The sequence below is a fragment of the Scyliorhinus canicula genome, chromosome 11 (assembly GCF_902713615.1).
Source record: "Scyliorhinus canicula chromosome 11, sScyCan1.1, whole genome shotgun sequence".
NCBI classification, from domain to species: Eukaryota; Metazoa; Chordata; class Chondrichthyes; order Carcharhiniformes; family Scyliorhinidae; genus Scyliorhinus; species Scyliorhinus canicula.
Genome location: NC_052156.1, coordinates 34549935 through 34570122, shown reverse-complemented (window position 1 = coordinate 34570122; position 20188 = coordinate 34549935). Strand labels below are relative to the sequence as shown.

At 39.7% G+C, this 20188-nt stretch overlaps 1 protein-coding gene across 1 annotated transcript in view; it reads left to right on the top strand.

The window, feature by feature from the left end:
- wnk2 (WNK lysine deficient protein kinase 2) overlaps positions 1-20188 on the top strand; it is a 296693-nt gene that overhangs the window by 272292 nt on the left and 4213 nt on the right. Inside the window, 2 exon segments of the mRNA XM_038812754.1 lie at positions 17312-17353; positions 17667-17941. Of these exon segments, the coding sequence (XP_038668682.1) occupies positions 17312-17353; positions 17667-17941 (317 nt within the window).

Below are 20188 nucleotides of genomic sequence, written 5' to 3'. Positions count from 1 at the left end.
ATTTACTGTTTATCATTATTGCATATTTTCATTTTACATACAAATGCTTTAGTGCACTGCTTTTGGCTCATCACTAAGTACTAAAGGCATATGTGGAAGAGCTCATCTTCTGTGTGTGTATAATATATATATATATTTTATATATATATATATATATATATATATATATATATATGAAAAGCTGCTGTGTAAAGTTTACTCAGAAAATTTACCGAGTGTACCAAAGCTTTTGTATTTTAGTGTAATTTCTTTTTAATGAATTATTTTAATTTTCTCAAAATGTGGCAAATATACAAGTCTACTCCCCTAGCCTCTCATTTCACCAAAAATGGGGAAACTCAGAACTCCTGTAGAAGACTGGTCTCTTTCACACATGTTTCGACACCGAAGACTTGCATGTAACAAGCTGGATACTTAGCAGTGTATTTCCTTGATGCAATACTAGGAAGGTCACTGGAGGCTACAATTCTTATTTAAGGACTGTGTTGAATATTTTAATATTTTTACACTATTGTATCTTTGAATTGTCTGCATGTGAAAAATGCTGATGCATCAGTGCTCCAGTTAGTGTTCAGTCAAATAGTCTAACATGGTTTTCAATGAGCTTTGTGCAGCCACATTCATTTGAATATTTTCTGCTCTCATTAATCATACTTGTAACCACTCCTCCATTTTCCTACCAGTTTATTAACTGTTAAGTAACAGATATTTAGGATGTCCGATTTGTGTTCTGGGTTATAATAATTTTTTTGTGCCAGATACACCTTACTGTGAAAATCCTGGCTGGAGCACTAGAATTGATCAATTTTGTTATGCTGTTGTGTAAATTGCCACAGTAATTGTGATGTAGTTTGTTTAAGCACTATCTTAATTCTCTAGTATTCTCCCTCGTAAAATCCACTTTTAATTTTTTGAGAAATCTTTATTTAGGACAAAACTTTGTGCTCTCAGTGATGCTTGAAAGGAAAGTTTTTGGAAAAGCATTTCAAATCTGCTTGGGAACATCACCAGTATGCAAGGACTTGGACAGGTGGCAAGCTAACTGTTTTATTGAAAAATCAGTCAGGGGAATCCAACCTATGGCTCTCAACACCAAAGTTCAAGAGTGAGGAGTAAATACTGCAAACAATAACCTGAAAAAACACAAGCAGATGAGCTGGTGCTTGGGCAGCACGGTGGCACAGTGATTAGCATTGCTGCCTCACGGCGCTGAGGTCCCAGGTTCGATCCTAGCTCTGGATCACTGTCCGTGTGGAATTTGCACATTCTTCCCGTGTTTGCTTGGGTTTTGCCCCCGCAACCCAAAGATGTGCAGGGTAGGTGGATTGGCCACGCTAAATTGCCCCTTAATTGGAAAAATGAATTGGGTACTCTAAATTATTTTTTTGAAAAAGATGAGGTGGTGCTTCAACAGATGATAAGTTTGCTGTTTTTTTTTAGCTGCGCTCTCATGTTTGGGCACCCACCTGGCATTTCTGCAGCCCTGTTGATTGCATATCAGACAATTTATTGAAACTGGTGAATAAAGCATACATAAAGGGCTGACTGGTCGTCTTGAACCACTTGTAGTAGCCATCGCATGCAATTAAAGAGCTTCAATTACCAAAAATCTGCTCACAAGAAAAATATCGTCTCAAAGTGGCACATTATTTAGAATGGGGGAATCTCTTCAAATTTATTTATTGAGCAGTTGTGAAGTACTAGTGCACAAAGCTCCTGCAGAATAGTATACTTTTAATTATTCAAGGGGAAGATAATATATATTTGTCTAGCTATATTCGTGCTAGCATTCTTTCCAACATTCATTGTTCCAAGTGGCTATTTTATCACATTTATTGATTGGTTAAATATATCTATAATATATCAAGATATAAATGGTAATCTATAAGCTGCACTCTGAGCACATAGTTTTATACTTTTTGTGCATCATAATTTGTACAGTTTTCTTAGAATAAAAAGTATTGGTTTCTTTCAAGAATTTATTTCAAAAAAGTCTATCTCTGTGTTGGTTTGAGTATATAAAGGTATATTGTTCTGATCAGGTACTGAAGGCCACTTAAGTATTGTAAAATGACAAATACTTTGTGATGATTTTATTTTTAAAGATGAAATGTGGATAAATTTTGAAATTGCTATGTTAGAGCAGAGGCCACCTTGAATTCTATGAGTTTGGATTTTGGCTTTGTTGTGGATTTTTTGACAATTCAAGTACTTTTGTTTAAATCAAATGCAGAAGGATTATTTTTTCTAAAGAAATCCTGCAATAAAACGCCCACTTCAGAGTAATTCCTACTTAGTGTTTGAAATTCTGCAGTGTGATATTAGCAATGAATTCTCTCCTCCATTCATATGAAATTCCTTTATTATTTTAGAGAATGTTTATTTATTTTGATACGTATGCTAATTTTACACAGTATAAGTTCAACCCATTAGCTTTGCAGATTGTTGCCATCAAAACTGAGCTAGTGAAGGTATTCTGCCTGAAAACTACAACTTGATTTGTGTTACTACAACCTTGTGGGGTAATAGATAGATGAAAAGAGAGTTTTTAATACATGAAAAGCAAAATACTGCAGATGCAGGAAACCTGGAAACATTCTAATCAGGCAGCATCCATGGAGAGAGGAAGGTAGTTTTAATCTTTCAGGTTTTATGACCCTTCATGAGAAACCATCCAGACTCTTTGTTATTCTTCTTATCATTGGTTGTTAAAAACCAATGATTTACACTGTCTGGTTCATCATTGAAGTCCAGGTGGGTGTTGGATATTGAATCCATCACATCTGCATTGTCATAAAACTTGGCCACCAAAGCACTCGAAGCCCGAGTACAAAAGCCTGTGATAACCCCACCCATCTTCCAACTTGGGACAGCTGTTGGAAAATAATAATTGGACAGGTAAGCTTTTTAAATAAATTTTCAGTGCCAGCTAATTGCAGTCAAAAGAAGAATGTTCCTCTTTGTGTGAATCCCTTTTGAAATGTTCCCTTATGAGTGGATAATTTAAAACAATTCTCTTCAACATATTAGTTCAACCAGAAGTTTGGCTGTATTTCACAATGAAGCATGCACCCTCCCCAGGAAGGTGTTTAGTATTATTCACAGTATGTTGCCAACCAATTGAAATAATTAGTGATTCCCTTCAGGATTTCCACTGGCCACTGTTTTGTGATGATGCTGAATTTCAGCTATCCATAACAATATCTAGGTTTATATTTGACTAGCTTTACAAACTAAAATAATTACTCAGAAATTTTCCTTTAGGTGGCCTTGAGCATACTAGTGAAATGTTTCAATCATATTTGATATATTTTTTGATCTTTTACTTTAACCAGGCTAGGCAGTCTCTCTACAGGCACCCAAGTTCTCACAAGCCTTGAAACCAGCAGGAATTTTTATCATAGACTGATTGCTATTTGCAAGAAATGGAAATTGAAATACTCGGCTCTTCATGCTAATGTTCAACCAGGATGCGAAGTGCATGATGTTCAGCTGAACCTCCTGGTACAATTTCTCCTCGTATCTCGTCACATCTGTTTCCTGCAAAACTCAACGGGACACTACGGAATGCAAATTATCTTCCTCTAATATCAATCACTCTGAGAAATGTAGATTGAAATTATTTCGGGATTTAATTTGTTCTGTGCCTTAGAGCAAGTACATGCTTAAAATATTGATAAAGAGCAGCAGTTTTACGCATTTGCATTAACCATGTATTGACAAATTTACTTCATTCTCATGTTATTAATATCTCCCACTTTGAAGTTGATAGTGCATCAAATTTATCTGATGAAATTACAATGGTAAACAGAATAGGTGATTTTAATCCAGGGATTTTACCACCACCTAATAATTCAATTAACTTCACAGCCTCAGTTTCTGCCATTGCAAAAGATGTAGTAAATCAAGGAAGAGCAGCAGCAGATAATGGCCATGGAACCTGAGGTGTAGGTGGCAGATACGACAATTGTTTCTAGCCCGTACAGAGAATATCACAGGTCAACTACCTAGACCACAAGAGCAACATATTGGGCGGGATTTACTGATCAATGCCATGTGTTTTTCAGCTGCGGAGATGGGCTGCCAGTGGGTTTTACTGGTCCCGCCATTGTCAACAGGATTTCCCATTGACTGCATCCCTCATCGCCGGGAAGCCCTTGCGCCAGCGGGAACAGTCGGTAAACCCCACCCTCGAAGATAAAATGTCTTGCCATTTCCCTTGATAGATTGCTGTCAGCTGATGGAACAAAGAGTGCAATTTAATCAAATGGGAACTATGTCCTGTGTCGAGCACGTTTAACCATGTGTTTCCCGGCGTTCACAGCGTCGAGAAACATAACGCTATCTAACATGATTCCGGTTAGATATGAGCCCTTAGTGGGGAAACGCACAGTCGAGGCCATACTGGGTGCTGTTTCCTGCACTTGGGAGCCCCGCTCGCCAACAATCCTCACTGCAGGGTGGGATCGGGAAGCCGATAATTGGTGTCCCGATCTCTCAAGCACCTGATGTGACCCTTGAACCTCCACAAGCCCCAACTCACTAAAGGGGTTTCCCCCCCCCCCCCCCCCCCCCCCCCACTCACCCACCCACACATGACATTCCAGGGTCCAATCACCGATGTGTAAACAATGCCAGCTTGGCACCTTTGACAGTGCCAGCCTGGTACCCTTGGTAGTGCCAACCTGGCACCCTGACTGCCAGGCTGGTGCCCCTGTGGCATTAGCAGTGTCAGGGTATCATATTGTCCGGAAAGAATACACCTGGGATTATCCAATCCCCTGGGAGACCCCATGAATGCTGTTCTGTCTGGTCCCTGTTTTTGGAGACAAGTATTGATCAGCGCTCACTCAATGTCTCCCAAGGCAAAGGGGATAGATCCTAATGCCTTGGTTACCTCGGGGAACTGCAAATTCAAGTGAGCCGAGCTGTCTCACTCAAATACGCAGATTTGTCAAAGAATAATTCCGCCCACAATGGCAGGATTCACATCACAACGTCTCACCAGATCGCGGGATCTCCCATTATTTTACCGGACATGTTGCGCCACCGTGGCTGCTTTTTGGCGCAGCATGGCTGGTAGTTTGCACCCAAGATCTTCAGCTGCAGAGTAATTTTTCAACAGCAATCTAGAGTGAAAGTGATCTCACTGAATTTCTACATGGCCAGCGCCAACAAGACATGGCACTTTGATCAAGTTTTCAGTCCACATCTACATCATTCAAATGACTTTCCTTTCCTGATACAAAGCAGCATGTTTCACATTCAGTAGTGGCAGAGAACACCAACTGGTGAGAAAATCCCAATATTGAGCCAAATGGCATTCCTTGAATCAAAGGCACCGTTGTTTTCATTTTCTTTTTGGAAAATAAGATTTACTTTCCTTGAGACACAGGTTATTCCCTAATTGTGATTGAAACTTCTGTCAGACCCTGTCTCTCTTCCTCTTCTTGCCCGATAATCGAGTATGATTAGCTCTAGATCATTGTTCTTTTACATCAGCATTTTGATAGATTTTAAACCTCCCTCTGCTTCTAAATAAGTCTGTGGGTGATGTGACGAACTGGTCACATGGTGAAATCCATATTCAGCTGAGAATTGTCAGAAAGGTTCAGAAACTGGCCCGTCATCCAAGACTTTTAGCACAACCTCTGCAGTTGTGGTATGGAGTCTGGTGATTTCCAACCAACCAGTCACAGTCAATGACATGACAGTATATCTTTCTGTGGAAATAAAACCAATCCATTCCAGTCCTTTGCAGAGTTTGGATAGAAATGTTGATGGTAGTAATGGTTCTAGTGGATTTTTGCTGTTGATGGCACAAGTATAACATATCGCAATAGGTTCTTCTATGGCTTTAAAATTCCTGGCTGCCATATTGATTATTGTGGCTATACTCTGCATTTGGTAATGCAAGAATTACCACCATTGACATTTTCATGAATATGTTCTCGCATCGCTCTTGGGATTACTAGGCTTTCGTGGAAGACTAGCAGGTTGTCAACAATCGTATGTTTTTATTATTAGTATTGTCCTAACAGGCAATTGCTTGGGACATATTCAGGCTAACCATCTTGGCAGTCTGTTCTGATGTGACTGCATTCTGTGCTCTTCAACTGGGCTTCTCCAATTCTCCTCAATTAGTTCACAGAGGCTGGTAGGGTACTTGTTATTGATGAAGAATATGCTTCCACCTCTGAGATCAGAGTCAAGTCTTTTAAGGTAGCCTGGTCGACTGTAGCTCTCACCAGTGTATCAGCAATTGTCTGACTTTCCCCATACTGTGCTGTAAAGCCATAAAGCTGGAGTCTTAGCTGAAAATAGTGTATCCTTGGCAGCATCTTTTCAATTTCCTTGGAGTTCAAAATGGTTGGAAGCTTTTTCCAGCTTTCTTCCTTCAAATTATGCTTTAGGTCTGCGGAATTGTCTGAAATGTCCAGTCTTGTCACAAATAATTCATTCCGCTCCCTCAGCTGGGAAATCTCTGAAATGATGCTGCGTTTTGATGCCATATCTGGAACATTTTTAAATAATTGGAAATTAATTTAAATCTTCCCGATCCTTTGGTAGTTTTGGTGGGCTTTTTCGAGAGCTTTTTGGTATGCCTACGTACTTTGGGCCTACATACTGGATCAAGCCTTGCTGAGCCTTGACATATCAGCAAAGTACACTCGAGTTCTACTTTCACAGCACCACCTGCCTTGTAAACTGTTTAGCCTTCTCTAAACTTAAATCTTCATCGGTTTGCAAGAAGTCTGACAGCTCCTTGTCAAGCACGCTGTCCATAATGTGATTGTGAATTAACTCTTTAACTGTTTTAAAGCTTTATAGCCACAACTACTGGCCAGTCTAGACAAGTCATCAATAAATGAATCGAAGGATTAATCCTGCCTTTGGCACTTTTAGTTGACTCTCCCATTCAATGACCAGATTCTTTTTGGAAATGAAGTAATTGTTGAAGGACCTCAAAACCTTTTCTTTGGACACAGAGTCTTCCTCAACTCCTTGTCTTGCTAGGACATCATCAGCTGTGCCTCCAATTGCACGTGGAAGGGTAATGACCTGGTGTTTTTGTGGCTGTCCTTCTAAGCCCAAAGCTGTTTACTACCTTTTCAACTGTTGACGCCAGATCTCTCATCGTTGTCCTTGCTATGTATCCTTAATACATTGGAAAGTGGCTGATCGATAGCTATAGAGATAATGGTTCGTCATTGTACCTTGCCAAAACATATCTTATTTCTGTTCTTTGCAAAGTCGAGCTGTTCTTAGGTCTGCACCTGCAGGTTACAATCTGTGGTCGCCATTTTCTTAAACTATGGCAGCACGGTGGCGCACGCCGCCGAGGTCTCAGGTTCAATCCTGGCTCTAGGTCACTGTCCATGTGGAGTTTGCACATTCTCCCCGTGTTTGCATGGGTTTTGCCCCCACAACCCAAAAAGATGTGCAGGGTAGGTGGATTGGCCACGCTAAATTGCCCCTTAATTGGAAGAAATGAATTGGGCACTCTAAAAGCTTTAAAAGAAAAATTGTGGTGTTTTCTGACTTAATACTTACTCGAGGAATGACTTGGAGGTCAGTATTTAGTTTTCTTTTTTTTAAATAAATTTCAAGTACCCAATTCTTTTTTTTTCGCCCAGTTAAGTGGCAATTTAGTGTGGCCAATCCACTTGCCCTGCACATCTTTGTGTTGTGGGGGTGAGACCCATGAAGCCATGGGAGAATGTGCAAACTCTACACGGACAATGACCCGGGCAGAGATCGAACCTCGGTCCTTAGTGTCATGAGTATTTAGTTTTTCTTAAAACTATTTGTTCACCCTATTTAGATCAAAGACCCCCTGGTAAATGGATTGTTCTCTGAACAGTCTGTTCTGTGTCTTGCTCCCCTTGGAGTCTCTTGGTCATCTGACTCGGATGCTTATATTAGTATTAACATTTTATAATGAATATCACCATTAACCCTTCACATGAAAAGCAGCAGGAAAAGCATGAGAGCACCATATATCCCTGCATCTTGTACCCTTAGCAGCTCGTATCCCTGCAGCAAGTACCCTTAACAGCTCGGGGTGATTTATTGTTCTTGGAGATCCGCATTCGATCTACAAGCAAGGTATCCTGCTGTCTCATGTTTTGAATTATATTGCCCGATTGCTTTTTTTTTGTGGGGTTGGGGGCAGGAGAGAACAATATTGAGCGTTCCCCAATTATATTGTTCTCCAATGTTACAATATTTTTACATTCGTCAATGCGAACAGAACAGCTGAAAAAAAATTAAGTATGAATATCCTGAGGTTTTCTGAGGGCTGTTTGGAGGTTCTGCTGGCCAAGAAAGCAAATTAAATTTTGGGATGAGAATCTGTATGCTTTGGATTGTTTTTCTCGTCACTTGCCAAATAGGATGGGCCATGATTTAACAGCTCACAATTGACTGTTGAAGTGAATCTGCATGTGTAGAAACTATTGCACAGCTGAGAGATCTCAGAATTCCTCCTTATGACAGTATTTAGTATGTTTCCAAGTACATCTAAATGTGCTTCCGTGCTTCAACATGTCATGGGCGTGGATTACAATGTTTTGACATTATCAGCAGGAACATTTCTGACATGCTCAAATTATGCTCATCATCTATGTGCCAGATGTCCCTGTTGCAGATACTACTGATGCTTTATGTTGCTCAGTGATAGTCTGAGAATAGACTGTTGCACAATGCTGATAGTCTGAGAATAGACTGTTGCACAATGCTGATCGTCTGAGAATAGACTGTTGCACAATGCTTCTAACTGATGGTAGATCTATAACTGTCCAGACACTCTTGAATTGATTGCTGTCGTGAGACAACAATAGTCTCTTCATCCTTATGAACAATCTTGCAATTAGTCGATAGCTCCATGAGCTTGAACCTTCAAAGTGACATGAGTTCATAGCCATGTAATTCTACAATGTAACAGCAAGCTCCTTTTCACCCACCATCTCTGCCTTCATGCCTGTGATCAATGACTTGTCCCATATTCCCTTCACAAACTTAGTGATGCTTTCCAAAGTTTGTTTGGCTAGATGGTAACTTCAAGTGAGAATGTGGAATGCTGAAGTAACCACAGTGGTTCCCACCGACTTTCTGCTTTGCAAGTTCCTGTAAAAAAAACCAAAATGGGCATTCTTGCTCTAACAGTAAATTCTTTTATTCGTGTTCCACCATAACACAATGCTTTGAATCCGGTAAAGTAAAAAGTCATTATCACGGTAAGTAGGATGTAGTCCACAATATAAACTGCTCACAAATCAGACCCCTGCAAAGGGAACTGTATTCATGCCATGAGATATAATTCTGTGCACAGAAAATAATATATATATATTTGCAGTGTACATGATAGAAAGGAATATGTCAGGCAGCACAATGGCGCAGTGGTTAGCACTGGGACTACGGCGCTGAGGACCCGGGTTCGAATCCCGGCCCTGGGTCACTGTCCGTGTGGAGTTTGAACTTTCTCCCGTGTCTGCGTGGGTTTCAACCCCACAACCCAAAGATGTGCAGGATAGGTGGATTGGCCACGCTAAATTGCCCCTTAATTGGAAAACAATAATTGTGTACTCTAAATTTATTTTTTTTTAAAGGAAGAAATATGTTCTTGGTAGCTGAAACTGGAGTAGCAAAGTTCCATTTAAACACAAGGCCACCTAGAACAGCTGTAAAAACATAAGAACTAGGAGCAGGAGTAGGCCATCTGGCTCCTCAAGCCTGCTCCGCCATTCAGTGAGATCATGGCTGATCCTTTTGTGGACTCATCTCCATTTTCCCACCCGCTCACCATAACCTTTTATTACTTTACTGTTCAAAAACCTATCTATCTTTCCCTTAAAAACGCTTCACGAGGTAGTCTCAACTGCTTCACTGGGCAGGGAATTCCATAAATTTACAACCCTTTGGCTGCTCTAAATCCTTTGGCTAACCCTAAATCTGCACCCTCTCATTTTGAGGCTGTGCCCCTAGCTCTAGTTTCACCCACCAGTGGAAACAACCTCCCTGTTTCTATCCTATCTATTCCCTTCGTAATTTTATATTTTTCCATAAGATCCCTCTTCATTCTTTTAAATTCCAATGAGTATAATCCAGTCTACTTTGTCTCTCCTCATAAGCTAATCCGCTCAACTCCAGAATCGATCCAGTGAATCTCCACTGCACACCCTCCAGTGCCAGTATTTCCTTTCTCAAGTAAGGAGACCAAAGCGTTACACAGTACGCCAGGTATGTCCTCACCAGCACCCTATACAGCTGCAACAAAACAAAACCTTCCTGCTTTTAAACTCCATCCCTGTAACAGTGAAGGCCAAAATGCCATTTGCCTTAATTACTTGTTGCACCTGCAAACCACCTTTTTGTGATTCATGCACAAGGACACCCTGATCCCTCTGCACAGCAGCATGCTGCAATATTTTACCATTTAAATAATAGTCCATTTTGCTGTTATTCCGGCCAAAATGGATAGCCTCACATTTATCAACATTGAACTCCATATGCCAGACCCTTGCCCACTCATTAAAACTATCTGTATCCCTCTGCAGACTTTCAGTATCCTCTGCACACTTTACTCTATCACTCATCTTGGTGTCATCTGCGAACTTTGACACATTACCCTTGCTCCCCAACTCCAGATCATCTATGTAAATTATGTACTTTAGATTTGTTTCAACTATAACTTAAAATTTCTTGTTGGTGGAGGATGAAAAAACAAAGCAGTTCAGTGCCAAAACATTTTCATTGAAAGACAGGAGTGCTACCAAGTTGTTAAGTGGTTGCAACGCATCTCCGATCCAGAAATGTATAATGCCTAAACCTGTAAATATTGATATTAATGTATAAATGTATTAATGATATACAATGTACTGAAAGAAAATTCAAGACAACAGATGATTACTTTGAGTGGGGCCTACTTGTTTTAGAAATTATGGCAGAGCTTGGGTCCCTGGTACTACCAGTGAAATCAACCCAAAGAACAATATGTCACATCACTTTTTAAAAATTGGCTTGCAATGGTCAATATTGTCAGCATGACTCAGTGGAAACTTGATTGTTTTAGAGACAAAACTGTCAGGTGAATCTTGTACTTTTCCAGTGAGCACAACAGGCTGAAGGATAAACTTGAAAGAGAGAGTAGCTACTCTCAGATTTATCAGTAGCAAATACCTTTGCAAATTTTCCAAATGGTTGGGATAGCAGGGCTAATGGACAAGGTCTCTTTTTTCCTGGTCAAGGTATGAACACTTTAAAAATATTTTGCCATCCAAGACATCGTAGCCACCTTCACTTTTCAGTCCATCTTTGTCAACCAATGCAATATTACTTCGAGAAACTAAGGAAAATCTTGTGGTTAATTAAGTATTACTATACTGGCCAAATGAATACAGCTTCTCGAGAGCTATTAACCTTTGTGGAAGAAGACAGTGGACTTGATGAACTTGCAACCTTTGGCCGGCAGGTCTATTTTGATGTTTATGCTCTGCATAAGCCTCATCTCAACTTTTTTTTATCTTGAAACATTTTTCGTCCTGCTGGAGAGCAAGTTCTGGGACTCGAGACGTAAAGTAGGCTATTGAGAAAATGGATCTCCTAGATTTTTAATTTTGAGATTGTAGTTTTTGTGACTTGAGGAATAGCACTGTGGGTGTGCCAATACGGCATGGACTGCAGTGGTTCATGAAGGTGGTCCGCCACTACCACCACTTTCTCCGGGATAATTGGGGGTAGGCAAGAAATGCTGGCCCAGCCAGCAATGTCCTCAACCTGTAAAAATACAATTATTTTAAAAATAGATTATGCCAGCTCTAGAAATCGCAACAGGAATGGTACATCTGTTTTTGGCATAACTCACCTCCCTATTATACTTTTTGTTCTGTTGTTTGCAATTTTCGATAACTGTAAAAATTCAGACAATTCCAGTTGTGATGTGTGTAAGAAAATGAGTGATTTCATTTGGGTTGAATCTGATATTGGATTATTCAGTCAACTTTAATGTCTATTTGATTCCTCAACACCTGAATTTCAACTTTCAGAGCTTCTTCGACTCGCAGCTTAAATTTATCACTTGCAACCACTTGTAATGTTTTCTCTTGTGGAAAGAGCGTAACTAGAGGCCACCTATATAAGGTAGTCATCAAGAAATCCAATAGGGAATTCAGAAAAAACTTTTTTACCCAAAGAGTGGTGAGTAAAGTAAAATCGCCATAGTCCCAGATGACTATTGGCTGCTTTCCCCTTTGAGGGGGAGAGCTGACTGGTAGTGATTTAACCTGAGGGTTACCACACCTCAGGTGATGGGTAAGATTGAGAAGGTGGGGCCTTCATGAATAACTTCAGCCGATACAGGAATTGAACCTGCACTGTTGGCCTCAATCCGAATCATGAACCAGCCACCCAGCCAGCTGAGCTAAACCGGCAACCAAAAGAGAAACTGCTTGAAAATCTCAGCAGGTCTGGCAGCATCTGTAAGGAGAAAAAAGAGCTAACATTTCGAGTCAGGTGAGCCTTTGGCAAAGCTAAACGGCCCCCGCAGAGAATGGTTGAAGTGAATTGTATGGTTACATTTAAGGAGGACCTCGGAAAGCATTTGAGTGAGAAGAAAGTTGATGATTACAATGGTAAATTTCAATAAGAACAGATGGGAGAGAGGTTGAATGGAGCATACAAGTTTGCATGGGTTGTTTGGGCTGAGTGACCTGTTCCTGAGCCACATATCCTATAAAGCACTTGTCACGTAAGTTTCTACATATAATCCTGCCGCATTTACCTGTGACCAAATCCTGAGAGGTACTGTTATATTGGCAAATATCTTATTGGGCCAAGTCACATGGCAACTCGAGGTAGACATTGCATCTCTTTTTGGTTTTGTTTTTGGTTGAGACACACAACAACTAGATCAACTTGATTTGCATTAGAAATACATTTTCTCATCCGTAAGTTCCATTCTTTCAGTTTTTTTTTTAAAAAGCTACACAACAATATATTCCCATGTCTAACAGCTAACAGTTATGTAAACAGTTGATAAGTGCTTGTAAATAATAGTTAGCACCAAGGTGACTAGCCTATGTATAGAATAGATTATGGGGCTATCATTTCTTTCTCGTGTACTGTTTTGTCCTTGAATTGAAAATTGAATCTTTCAAATAGGATAGAAGAAATTTCTTTGGAAGAACTTGACTTTTCTAATATTCTGTTGCAATCTTTTCAACATTCAATCTCTGTTCAATCTCTGAAATATCCAGCTTATCTCAAGCTTAACTTTGTTTATCTTTTTTCTTCCCCCACCCCCATGCAACCTTCTCCAACCCCATTGAACTCCTTATCCTTTACCTTATCCCAGACCCCTAAACTTGCCTCTAATAAAAATTGAAATTTAAAAAAATATTTTCTTCAATGGCTTTCTCCGCTACAACCATTGCATCCCAGCTCGAGCCTTCTGTGCACCCTGATCTTCACCACACCATTGGTACAAACCTTTAAATGCTTTGGTTCTCTTCTCTGTACATCTTTACATAGAACCAAAGAAGTTTCTAAAAAGAGGCTATTCAGCCAGTCATGATTTTGTTAGCCTTTAGAGCAAAATACTGCCTCTCTAATCCTCCCTCCATCTTTAAAAAATCTCCCATTCCTTTAGACAGGTTTTGGTTAATTCTTGGTTTCCTGTTATGACTCATTGTGTGTTTGATTAATTATTCTCCTCTTCTCCACACATTCAAAACACTTTTTGCCATCTTGGAAGGGGCGTAATTTATAAATGCAAATACTTTTATTATAAAATCATTGGGTTACTGATAATACCAGATGGGAACTGAGAATATTCAAATATCATATTGCTAGATCTTCGTTTTTTTTTGTTATCTGCTGATTGGCAGTTTTTTTAACTCTTTATTCATTTTTAGGTTCACTACCTGTTCTGTTGGCATCGGCTCAAACATAATTTATAAAAGAAATCATGTGACAGACTTTGCATATATGGAAAGATGTGATGTTTGAGCTGTGACCAATGCTGCTAGACACACGATGTGACTATCTACACAGAATATCAAATATACTGTGTAGGCAAAACTTTCAAATGTTTTGAGAAAAAGTAGCTTATCCCTTATGTCTGTTCCTTCCAACAGACAATTAGAGATTGTAATAATGTATTTCTTATCAGAGGTACACCAATTTTGAGGTATACCAGTTCTTCAGCTATACTTAGTGTGTGTACTATCTACTTCTCCACTTTTATCAATAGACACTATTCCATTGCACGAACCTTTCATACTTTCTGTGGTAGTGTTAAATTTATCCACATAATTAATTTCCTTAATCTATTCATTCGGTTGGTTGAGATAATTCTGGATATTAGTCATGTGGTTAAAAATTTGTTATAGGGTTTGAACCCATCTGATCTGCATCACAAACCAGCTGTCTAGACAAGTGAGTTAACCGGCCCCCAGTTGCAGTAACAGAACCAGTAGGTAATAGGATAGCTAACAATGATATTTATACTATTCTTAGCAGACTAATTGTGCCTAATTAAAGTGAATTTATACACCAGCAAGAGATGATGTGAATCAGTATTGCTATTTACACAAATTCCAAATTCACAGTCTTCTGGGTTAATCTGCTTCCAACAACTGATTCATATACCATATTATTTGGCTGTCCTCCAACACTAATATGAGGCTTCAGGCTGCAAGCTTTAATTTCTGAAAACCATGGGGGAACCTTGTGTAGGTGTAGTAGGCAGTTGACATCGCTGTGGAAATGTTCCCTTCTCCAAAGCTTGAAACTATCCATAGACAGATGTGTATTATCTCACTTCCTCCCAACTTGCACCCCCCCCCCCCCCCCCCCCCCCCCAAGATGTATTATCAGGCATTGTATATTCACTTTATATCCATACTGATGTCCTTTTAGAGCCTTCAGAATGTAAAATAAACATTGATAGCACCCTGTAAAATCCTGCTGACATTTTACCTGTTAATCAGCCCAGTTTGTCCTAATAATACCAAAATGTAAATTCAGTGAAGGTAGCATAAAGAAGCAAAACGTGGCATGATTGGAATGTGCAGTTAAAGTAAAATTCAAACAAAAAATACGTGGGATACTGGATGTTGAAGTGATGTCCCAGCAGCCACTATTTATGTCATCTTTGTTTGGAACTCAGGCATGTGGCTGGAGTAGAATTGGAATCATTTTGAAATGTGTGATGTCACCTATTAAATTTCATGTAAAAAAAAGGAAGAGCGAGGGATGATCAGATGGAAGTGTAAATTGAGATATTTTCACTTGTGGCAGAGACCAACACTAGGACCTTTAAATGCAGAAGAGAATTCATTATCTGGAGTGTGTTTAGAAGTGTGTCCAATTCTTTTTGAACATTGTGGCTCCAGTTGAAAGTTGGCTGAATGAATATCTTGGATCTCACAGTGTAGAGATTGTCACTGGTCTGATTCTGCGGTTAACAGGAAAGTGTTTTTCTGCTATATTGAAATTAATATTCTATAGTTTTCAGATGAAAGATCCCTTATTGTGAAACAAGATATATTGTTACAGTTTCCTCCAAGTTTATGTATTGAAGGGTCCAGCAGTTGTGTACATTTGGGAGCTGTGTGATATCAGCACTGCAAAATGAGATATCCTAGTATCTCCCATGTCCAGCATTAGCATTGAATAATTCAAGAGCAGAGTGCGCAGTCAATGTTGTACATGGCAGTGCATTTCTCACACAGCTGAACCCAGGGCTTGAAGTGAAGTTATTATTGTAAAGTTGAAAGGATGCGTCTGATCTTTCTTTTTCATCACCCAGCATTTCACAAAATGTGCCCCAGGCAGCAAAGAAAGAAAATTTTGATTGGGTTCAAACTGAGCGAAGGATTAAAAATAATCCAGTTGTTCACCAGGTCCCCCAAGTTTGCTTTGTCAGCCAGTGTTACAGCACACAATGCCTGCATTATATCTAGTTATTGATTCATTCCCAAATATATTACGCAAAATTGTTCTTATTGCTTTGTTCTAAATCAGTGGTATTTCTTTGCTACCGTAACAGATTTTGTCATATTGAACCCATGGGGGAGAGGAAAAATGAACACTTTGAAAGGGAGAGGAGGGGAATCTACTATTAGAAAATAAATCTTTCCCCATTATCCAACTATTTGCATTTTTTTGTTGAATTTAGAGTACCCAATTTTTTTTCTAATTAAGGGGCAATTTAGTGTGGCCAATCCAACTAACCTGCACATCTTTGAGTTGTGGGGGTGAAACCCATGCAGACACTACGAGAAAGTTCAAACTCCTCACAGACAGTAACCGAGGGCCAGGATCGAAACCGGGTCCTCGAGGACGTGGGCAACAGTGCTAACAACTGCACCAATGTGCCATCTTCAACTATTTGCATTTATATAAATTTTAACTGAAGGCAGGTCAGTGACTTATTTTCAGAATAGTGATTCTAACAAATCAATTGAAGTCATTTGCATATCTTCCCATTTGACGTTTTTACGGGTGTTAACAGTGGTGTGTTTTTCATCCGTTAATATGTATTGGCCACAGACCTGCAGAACAATGTATCTTTATAAGAATAACAAGTGTAACAGTTTACGTGCAGCCAGACCAGATTAACCTTGATTCTGGCCACATCAATTGTTTGTGGCAGTTTATCACTTTCCCATGTCCCATCTAATTATGTAGCAATTTTTCCATTTGCTGGAAAACAATTTTGTTTCAATTCAGGAAATGTTGCTTATTTTAGTATAATAATTCTGAAATTAATAACCTAACTGCATAATACATTTTTTATTAATATCAATGCCATGTTTAAAGATTAGAGAATTAATTTTTTAAAATATATTTTTGAAGGTGCAACATGTAATGTTTATGCTCAAAATAGCCATTTGGAAAGAAAATATGTAAACCTCTTTTCCTTGGAGAATAAAATGCCACGTTTGAAACCTTCTCGTAAGGGAAAGAAAAGAGGAGGGCTGCAATTTTTTTTAAGACATCCAAATACACATCCAAATACACATCCTAATACTAAAAGAAAAAAAAACTTGATCATCGTGTGTCTCTCTTCCAGAGGTCACAGATGCGAATACACTGGTGTGGCTGCACAATGGCTTTTATTAGATTGTGTTCTTTTTTAAAAAACATAGGCAGCAGGATGACTCTGTTCATTTCTTAACATTTGAACCACTGATTAATTGATCAAATGAATAGCTTTGTATTGCATCAGCAGAGTATATTTCGATCAGAGCTGCTTCAAATATTTTAAGGCATAACTGTGTGTATCTTCTATCAATTTACGTTCTAGGGTCTACACTGAAACGGCTATGCCTAGGCAAAGATCGCAGTAGTAACTATCCAATTTTCTTTCTACTGTACAATTGCATGAACTATTTTTAGATTGAAATTAACTGCTTCTGTAATTGCCATGGAATATATATTACTTTTCAGGTGACCATCACTGATAAATTGTTTTACTTTACTAGAATTACAAATGCATGCGCATCTGCATTATGCCTGTTCTGGACTGAAGCTGTGTTAGATTTAATTTGTATCAGTATTCTAACATTTTGATTTCTTGTTTTAGTGGCTGAATTTACAGTTGCACTTCTTCTTGCAGGATTTTAGCCTTTTTTTTGCAACACATTCTTTTTTTTTCGCAGGGTCGTCAAGTAGCAGCAGTACAAGTCACTCAGTACAGCAGATTCTGCAACAGCATCAACACCAGCCCCAACGTCATCAGCCAGCTCAACAGCAAAATCAAACCAACAACAGTAACAACAAGAAGGGAACTTTTACGGATGACCTGCACAAGCTTGTAGATGATTGGACGAAGGAAACAGTAGGAGCTGCACAGTTCAAGCCTTCTTTAAACCAATTAAAGCAGAACCAATATAAATTTGAAAAGGAACCTTGGCAAAAACCATCCCAACCTGATGTGAGTGGGAAGGACTTTGTCTTGAACTTGAGCTGTGTGATAACATTGAATATTGGAACATATTTTAATTGAAATTCAGACAGAAGTAACCAAAATTTCATTTAAATATAACACGAACATTACACAGTACTATTTTACGACATCAATTCTGAGAAGTTGTTGTCAACTGATTTGTGTTTGTATGTTTCATTCCTCCTTTAGGGTCACTACACTGCAAGTAATTCAATTGCACAGATTTGACATCTACGTCATGCAATGCCTGGCTATATAGGTCTTACTTGCACAATAAATAAAGTGGTTGTAATAGTAAAACACGAGTAATTAAAATAGAACTCAGAAGAGTGCTTTGGATTCTTTGCACCTTAAATGTGAACTGGAAGCTATGTTGTGGCATCAAGTCAAACATGGGCAAATAATCCTCTTGCTGATTCCCACTTATCTCCCCACCACCTCTCCTGTCTCGCCCCCCTCTTATTTTTTCCCCCACCCCAACACCCCGGTGATGAATCGGTACTCGTCCATGTTGAACACGATTGGAAGAAGCACTGTGGGTGACAAGGGCACAGAATGTACTCTGGATTGGGGATTTCAATGCTCCTGATCTCGTCCAGGAACCCTGGCAAAATTGAAGTCGGTGGGAATTTGTAGGAGTGGGGGGTGTAAAAATCTCTCCATTGTTATGAATTATACCTAGCACGAAAGGAGATGGTTGTGGTTGGTGGACGCCTATCATCTCTGGCCCAGTACATCACTATAAGCGTTCCTCGGGGTGATGTCCCAGGCCCAACCTTCAGCTACTTCATCAGTGACCTTTCCTCCATCATAAAGTCACAGTGGGGATGTTTGCTGATGATTGTACAAAACATTCCCAACTCCCCAGGTACTGAAGCAGTCCATGTCCACATGCACAAAGAGCTGGACAACATTCAGGCTTGAGCCGATAAATGCAGTATCGTTCATGCCACACAAGTGCCAACCAATGACCATCTCCAGCAAAAGAGAATCTAACCCATCTCCTCTTGATTTTCACAGTAACTTAATTGCAGTGTTAATGTAAGCCTACTTGTGACACTAATAAAGATTATTATTTAAAATGATTGACATTCAATAGATGTCACCATTGACTAAAAACTGCACCAGCCATATAACTACTGTGGTTACAAGAGCAGATCAGAGACTGGGAGTTCGGAGACAAGATCTTGCCTCCTGACACCCCACCCCCCCAGTCAATCATCGACCAAGGAACAAGTCAGGAGTGTGATGAAATACTCTCAGCCTGCCCAAATGAGTATAGTTCCAACAACACTTGAGAAGCTGAACACCATCCAGGATAAAGCAACCTGCTTGATTGACACCTTATTCACCAATTGCCCTCCACCATCAATGCACAGTGGCAGCAGTGTGTCATATACAAAATGCACTGCAGCAATTCATCAATGCCCCTTTCCAACCCTGTAACCTCTACCACCTAGAAGGATGCGGGAGGCAGACAGATGGGAATATTCCAACTGCAAGTTCCCCTTCAAGCCACGCACCATCCTGACTTTGAATGAGATGGCCATTCTTTTACTAGATCTAAATCCAAGAGAACTCTTCCTCATGGCACTAGGTGTAGCTGTATAAGATGGGACTGCAGTTGTTCAGGAAGGAAGCTCGCCTTCACCTTCTTGAGGGTATTTAGGAATGTGCAACAAATGTAGGCCTTGCCAGCAACTCCCACATCCCATAAAATAATTTTTTATACAGCTTTACAAAAAGACTGTTCTTGTCCATTATTTTTACACTTTTTAGGAAAGGGTTCTCGAATGTGGTTACACAGGTGTACTTTTTGCTGGAAAAAAATGCATTTTGTTAAAGCTTTTCACCTTGCACTTATCAGGTCAAAGAATAAAAAGTGAAAGTCGCCATAATCCCAGAGGACTATAGCATGCTCTCTCCTTTAGAGAGCGAGTTGATTGGTAGTGATTTAACTGACAGTGACCACACCTCAGGTGAGGAGCATGGTTGAGAAGATGGCGGCTTCATGGAATCAATGGTACAGGAATTGAACCCGCAGCTGTTGGCGTTGCTGCGCATCACAAACCAGCTGTTCAGCCAGCTGAGCTAACTGACCCTCAAGAACATGCACATACATTGTGCCTACTTCAGCTGAACTAAATAAATGATTGCCCTGTGGAATGGACCAGTGAATGGCTATGCTTTGACCAATCATAATCAAACTGCCTGATTTAATTTTCAAACAATGCT